Raw genomic sequence first — 7,024 nt, 5'->3', positions numbered from 1 at the left:
TAGGCAATTTGAATAATATAAAATGCAACTCCTACCATCAAACAGCCCAGTCTAGTAGGGGAAACAAACATGTAAACATATAATGGAAAATACAGAGAGCTGGTTGCTAGACGACATATCAGTATTAGAAATGTGTCGCACACAAGAGGCACACTTTTTTAGGTGAGGTTGGAGGGACTTTAAAAGTTTACAGAGTTTATGTATGACTGATTCACTTTGTTATAAAGCAGAAACTAACACACCATTGTAAAGCAATTATACCCCAATAAAGATGTTAAAAAAAAAAAAGTTTACAGAAAAAAAAAAGTCTTGAGGGGCCACCAAGTGTGAGAGGAGGCATTCCAGGGAGGATTAATCACCAGTCGGGAAGGGAACTGTAGTAGATTGGAGCAGCCTGAGCATTAGACTGTTTGTGAAAGTAGTGAGAGATGAGACTTGAACAGGCAGAGTGCCGCTCCTGATGAGCCTAGTAAACTACGTTAAGAACTCTGACCTTTATCCTGTAGGCTTTCATATGCATTTGAGTGTGCTCTCTCTGGCTGAAGGGAGGAGAAAAGAGAGACGGGTAGACTGACTGTTCAAGCACGAATTGCTGAGAATCTGAATTTAAAGGGCAGTGGAAATAATGAAGACGGTTTTGTGCGTATTTTTGTGGAAGGGAATGCTTAGAATAAAAAAAATCGCTCCTCTCCCTGTGCCCTTTACTAACGTAGAGGTGCGTTGGGATATTAGGCTTGGTCCCCTTTCTCCACGTTGCGGTGGGTCGTGCATCATCCACGCTCAGTCCTTTGCTCGGCACTACAATCTCCTCCCGTTTCCAAACTGCTCTCTTCAAATCCTTCTTTGTGCCCGGGTTTTTGGCCGCGGAATGGGGGGAGGAAGCAGAGGTAACTAAGTCGGCAAACATCTCTGGATATAATCAAATCTTCGTCACCAGTGGTTAAATGCGACAGTTTCTAAGAGGCGTGCACACCGGGAGACTCCTGCGGCTGCGCTCCGGGGAACGGGGCTGAGGCGGGGCTTGGGGTGGAGCCGCAGCCTGGAACTGCGGGGAGGGGCGGGGCGGGGCGGGGCGGGGCAGGGGGAGGAGTTTTAGCCGGATCCCGGGTCTGGGGACCTGAGGTCCCTTTTACGATTGAGCAGGTCGGAGCTGGGGGCGGGTTCGGTTTGGGAGGGTGAGGTTTTGAGACCAAGCCCAGGCGGAGACTGCAGGATTTTTGTCTCCGCAGCGGCGGAGTGAGGCTGGGCCAGGGGCGGAGTGTTAAGACCAGCCCTCGGATTCTTGCCTCTGATTGAACGGGGTGGCCCCCCCTGGGGCGGGTCCCGGTTTGCTTTTGACAGCTCTCTTACAAAGCTGCAGACGAGTCCGGTGGGTTCAGGAACCTGTGACCCCGCTCTCCGCGCGTCCCCGTCCCCCCGTGGCCCCGGCCCCGGCCATGAAGCGCATCTTCTCCTGCTCCAGCTCACAGGTGGCGGTATGTGCTACAATGTCTGGGAGGATGGGCATGGGGCTGGGGTCCAAGCCCTGTGGTGACAGAAGTCCTGAGTCCCATCTCCACGCACCGTCGCCTTTTCTCTTTATCGGTCTTTCTAGCTCTTCCGCTCCCGCAGTGCAGCCCTCCCGCCCTGCCTTCCTCAAGACCCTGTCTCCCACAAGGTCCTTTCCCTTGGCCCTTTCTTGTCCTCCAAGCATCTACACCCCCAACTAATGATATGTTTCCGGCAGCCCCTGCCCCCTCCCAAAGGCTATGTTCTCTACTTCTTCTCTGTTTCCCAGTACTGAACTACCTTCAAGTATCTGTCCTATCCCCAGCCCCTGCTCAGCCCCAAGCCCCTTTCTGTCTCCCAAGTACTGCCCCATGCCCCATTTACCAGCCCTGCCTTGTCCTCACAAGCCTGCCCTCCTATATGGCCTAATCCTTGCTCTCAGTCCAGCAAGTACTTCCAGCCCCGTGCCTTCCCCTAGCACTTCCTCATAGAGTCTTCTCTGTCCTTGCCCCCATCTCACCCCATGCCACTTCCACTTCCATTCTCTCATCACCACCACTGGCTCTCAGACATCACTCCAAACCTCTTTCCAGTCGGTGCTCTGACAGCAGCAGCCTTCTCCTGTTCTCCCCTTCAAGCTCTGCTCCTCTCTGTCCAGTGGCTGTTCAACTCCCCGACCTCCTTCTGCCTGCTCTCTGCGGGTTAATCTTGCAGTCCGGCCTGGCCGGCCCAACAGGCACTGCCAGAGGAGGACAGTTGCCTGGCTGCTCCCCAAGGAATGGGTAAATTGCCTGCAGAATCCACTCTGGCCAGTTCACTGCAGTGCCTGGTCATCATACTGGTTTTTGGGCCACTCAAGGCCTTCTGCCTGCTTCTCCCCACAATCCTCCTTCATTCTAGACCCTCACCCAGTTGTTTAGGGCCTATACTCTCTGCTTCCTTTGACTGAGCTGGGGAACGGTAATGGTGAGAGGCGAAGAGGATAAAATGGATTCACTCTGAGAGTTCCCAGTAGAAGTCACTGTCCTCCCCATGTTCTCCCAGAACAAAACACAGGGAGGAAGACTACGGAAGGGAGTGGCTAAGGGAGGGTATAGCTTCTTCTTCTCTGAAGATCTCTTACAGAGAGACCCCCTATCTAGGGATGAAATTTTGTGTGGAGACTGGGATGACAGTTCATTTTGAAGTGAAGTAGCCAACTACCTGTAGTAATATTGCTTAGCCTAACTTGACTTTGTGGTGTCATTCATTGAGCAAACGTGAGAAATGCTCAGCTCACCCTGCATGGGCAGGCCACAGAAGCCTGGAAGTGACCTACGAGGCAAGAGTAGGAACTCTGTTGAGGCCTGTTCTCATCCCACTTAATGTTTGCTTCCCCACTTAGTTTCCACACATTAATCAACCAATCAAAAGGCATTTACTGAATGACTACTAAAGGTACCAGAAACTGAGGCTATCCAGAATGTCTTAACTCAGGATGATTTTCTTATTCACATGGACTCTTTCTTAGTTACTGAAAGTCCTCCACATTGCCCTGCCCTTTCAGGTTTGTGGAGTCTGCCTGCTCCTTAGGAATGGGGAAACTATCTCATTCATCCTGATTCTCCAGTTGTTGGTCAATACCTACTTTCCAGGATGCTGGGATGAACAATGGGCTGAATGTTGGAATTCTAAAGCATTCCTCTGTCCTTCCTCATCCCAGCTCTACAGAGGTTTGGCCATGAAGAATTTCTACCCATTCTAAACTCTTCTTAGTACAAGATTATAGGTAGTAAATTAGGTGAATTTAGAACTACTTAGCTGGAAAGAAATGTGTTTCCTCAGTCAGGGTATGGATCCAATGAGATTGAAAATAGACCAGTTTAAGCTGTAAATTGTTTCCTCTTGAAACTTCCCCACACTTCTCATGATAAATTCCTCCACTCCCTGGGTGGCTAACAGCTCTGAACCAGTTTGTCAGAGAAATAGTGTGACAGCCTTCCTGACCACTCCCAAGGCCTGGCTTCCCAGTCATGGCAGAAGATTGCCCCTTTCCATCCCTGCTCCCACCCCTGGATCCAGATTGAGATAAGGACTGAAGGATCTGTGATCATTTAAAAATTAATCTAAGTCATCCAGAATACGTATAGGAAGTTTAAGAAACAAAAAAACAAAAGCCAGCTCCTATAATCTCATTTTGATCTAGTCAAGTAGAGGATACCTTTGAGGGTGCCTTACATAGGCAGCTTACTCTGCGTATGTAGGAAGTAAGTCAGAAAATAGCTTTAAACAGTAGGCACTGGATCAGCTTAGAGGAATGTCTGTTGCATTTTAAAAATTGAGAGACAGCTCCTGGTTCCTCCAGGACAGCATTTCCATTTCCATTCACCTGTCCTACAGAGGTACCCACTCTCTCTGCTGTTTCTCTCTCTACTGTTGGTGTGTTCCACCTTGATAGGACGGTCATAGACACATGGCCAGAGATAAGCAGAGGCTGCAATTACTTCTACAAAGCCACCCCCACCCCCCCACCCCCCCGCCAATCCTACGGGAGATACAAAGCTTATCCTTGTTTTGAGTCTGCTGATTAATTTGGTGATTGCTCCCTTGAGGCTGTGATGAACAATAGACTGGATCTTGAAATTCGGAAGCATCCCTCTGTTCTTTTTTTGTACTTGCCATGTGGCCATGCGGGATCTTAGTTCCCCTACCAGGGATCGAACCCGTGCCCCCTGCATTGGGAGTGTAGAGTTTTAACCACTGGACTGCCAGGGAAGTTCCCCTCTGTTCTTCTTGACCCTAGCTCTGCAGAGGTTTAGCTGTGAAGAATTTCTACCTATTCTAAATTCTTCTTGGTATAACAAAATTATAGGAAGTAAATTGGGTGGATTTAAAACTATCTAGCTGGAAAGAGAATTATCTACCTTGCTAAGAAGCACCTTTACCATCTATACAGCTTGACTGTCATACATTACCCGATATGATCAAGATCCCTTCCTCCCACTCCCCTGGATGGAGAATTCTGAGCCCAGGAACACCCCAAATGTGCCAAGCAAGGCTAGGAAGGATGGGGATTAGGGCTAACATTTATTGTGTACCTACTACGTGACAGACAGTTCTAGGTGCTTTATACAGTGTTATTTTATTAGCAAACTGAGGTTCAAAAAAGTTTTACATGCCTCAATTCACAAGGATAGAAAGTGTTAGAATCAGGATTTTAAATAGAGAACTTCAGATTGAGGTCAGCTGATGGTGGCGTCCTGTGGTGGAGGTGTAGTTCTAGCTGTCTGCTTTTTCTGAGGGTGATATGGCCCCCCATGGGGCATTGGATAACATGTTATTACATCTCAGTCTGTTGGTATGTGGAGCAGTCATTTTGCTTATTATGTCCTTTGAGAATTAACCTGTTTGGAGACTCTTCTCCTTGTACAGAGTAGTGTCTGAAGGTGGGTGGTTTTACCCTGGAGGCGGTCTTAGACTGTTTATTTGAAAATAAGTAAACCTTCCATAGCTCCGTAGTAAATGGCCTGGTGGTGAGAACTAGAATAGGGCATCTGATGGCCTGGGTTCTAATCTCAATTTTACCACTATTTTGTGGTGTGACCCTGGACAGTTATCTAACCTCAGTGTGCTTCAGTTTCTTTTCTGTCAACTAGATAAAATAATATCAGCCCTAACTACTTTCTAGGGGTGTTGAGAGGGTAATTGAAATAGCACTTAAAAGGGCTACGAGGAATTACCTCACGAGTATTACCTCAGAATCCATCTACCTTAGATAATTTTATGGTTTAGGCATTTAAAGTCTTTCCTGTTCTTGATTAATAATTTGCCCTGGCTATATATCTGAAAATGAGTTGGCTTCCATAGACCCCTTTTTTCCCCACCTTCTCCTATAGCCTCTTCTTGTTGCAGTTACACCTCATAAAATGCAATGTGCCGCCACCAGTCCCCCACTGCTTCCTGTTTTTTTATAAGGATGCCATACACTTGTATAGCTTTTTACAGTTTACAGAGGGATTTTATATACGTTAGCTCATTTAATACAGCATGATGAGGTGGTTATTATTTTCCTCATTTTATAGATGAGGAAACAGATTAGAGGTGTTCAATGACTTACTCTAGGTAGCTGAAGTATGTGAATTACTGAAGTAGCTGAACAAGGCCGTGAACTTAGGCCTGCTGACAAATATTCACCTAGGGCCCTTTTCACCATTCCACAGATTTTTGCATCCTTTCTTCCTTTCCTTTCCTTTCCTCTCTGGACCAAACCAGGCTTTTCCGTGCTTTCAGCTCTGGGTGTTTTTACACAGCTCTTTCATGTTCTGTGATACTTCAATTATTGTAATTACCTCACCACCTGAAAAAGTCAAGCTGGCATGGTAGAACAATGCGTGCCCAGGTATGGCTGTTGTCTGGGACAGCTGCTCCCTGCCAGGAAAATGAGGAGGGAGGGAAGGGTGGAGGAGGGGAGCTGCCTCCTCAGGCCGAGCTAGAAACCTGTCTTTGCCTTTTGGTTGTTGTTGCCATGGAAGGGGAAGAAGGACTAGCCTGAGGGCATAGGCATGAGAAGGGAAAACAAAAACTCTGCTTCTGCTCCTAGTTTTGGGCCCCAAAGCCAATGGGTAGAGATGCTATGGATAGGTATTTGGACTACTAGCTATGACCCAAAGCTAGGTGCCTTGATTTCTCAAATATCTGAGAACAAAGAAACAGAGGAGCACGGGGCTTGGGGCATTGAGAGGCAAGGTGAACCCAGTCCAGAGTGGTCAGTTTGGTTCAGTTTGCTCCAGCAAGACTTAAAGAGCAAAAGGGAAAGGAATCATGGCTACGATTGCTAGGAGGTTGTGCACCTAACAACAATAATCATAATGCTGATAAAAAGATACTTGAGGGCCGCGGAGCGGCTGGGCCCGTGAGCCATGGCCGCTGAGTCTGCGCGTCTGGAGCCTGTGCTCCGCAACGGGAGAGGCCACAACAGTGAGAGGCCTGCGTACCGGAAAAAAAAAAAAAAAAAGACATTTGAATTACTATGCATTCAGTCCTCAAAAATGATTTTTAATTCAGTAGTCCAAGCACCTTTTGGTCCAGGGCTGGCAAAAACGGGCAGTAGTCCCCAGTGGCATATGAGTTGGTGACTATTTAACGGGCCCACCTAGAAGGACTAAATGATCTCGACTGAGCGACTTGTGGAACACTGAAAGGATCTCAGGGATGTCCCTTTTCCCTTGCTTGGCATCCTAAACATGTTCTTCTTTTCCTTCTCCACTCTACCCCCGCCTCTTATATTCACGCAATCTGTGGCTCTGGACCAGGTGGAGAGATGGAACCGCCGTGATCAGAAGCTTCTGGAGGCAGTGCAGCGGGGGGACGTGGGATGTGTGGCTGCCCTGGCCTCCAGGAAATCTGCCCGACCCACCAAGCTAGACTCGAACGGCCAGTCCCCGTAAGTAAGCCTTCTTGATCCCCACCCTTGGTATGTGGCTCTCTTTAAAAACCCAAACCCCAGTATGATGTAAGACCAGGAAATGCCTACAACGTCAGAGCCCTTTTTTGTCTT

The 7,024-nt window shown here is 48.0% G+C and overlaps 1 protein-coding gene and 1 long non-coding RNA gene across 5 annotated transcripts in view; one reads left to right on the top strand and one right to left on the bottom strand.

Moving 5' to 3' along the window:
* Positions 1 to 91: 91 nt before the first annotated feature.
* LOC113611691 (uncharacterized) lies at positions 92 to 2,227 on the bottom strand. 2 transcript variants are annotated; one of them, XR_003429550.1, is made up of 3 exons: positions 2,072 to 2,227; positions 295 to 1,525; positions 92 to 206 (listed from the first exon to the last, which is right to left on the bottom strand). It is a non-coding gene; the product is annotated as an uncharacterized LOC113611691 (long non-coding RNA). The 2 variants fall into 2 exon arrangements; XR_003429549.1 differs by lacking the exon at positions 2,072 to 2,227 and having other exon boundaries at positions 295 to 909; positions 1,351 to 1,464.
* Positions 1,364 to 7,024, top strand: part of ANKRD35 (ankyrin repeat domain 35) — a 22,590-nt gene continuing 16,929 nt past the window's right edge. For 2 of the 3 annotated variants that reach the window (XM_027090974.1, XM_027090973.1), the window contains exons 1-2: positions 1,364 to 1,475; positions 6,780 to 6,910. In XM_027090974.1, the coding sequence (XP_026946775.1) occupies positions 1,437 to 1,475; positions 6,780 to 6,910 (170 nt within the window). In that variant the 5' untranslated portion in view covers positions 1,364 to 1,436. Of the gene's footprint in view, positions 1,476 to 6,779; positions 6,911 to 7,024 lie in introns of those variants that run through there. The other variant, XM_027090975.1, reaches the window with a different exon arrangement.

The sequence above is a fragment of the Aethalodelphis obliquidens genome, unplaced genomic scaffold, assembly GCF_003676395.1.
Source record: "Aethalodelphis obliquidens isolate GAN/ISIS:26980383/991018 unplaced genomic scaffold, ASM367639v1 scaffold70, whole genome shotgun sequence".
Classification (NCBI taxonomy): domain Eukaryota; kingdom Metazoa; phylum Chordata; class Mammalia; order Artiodactyla; family Delphinidae; genus Aethalodelphis; species Aethalodelphis obliquidens.
This window is presented reverse-complemented; position numbering and strand designations above follow the sequence as displayed.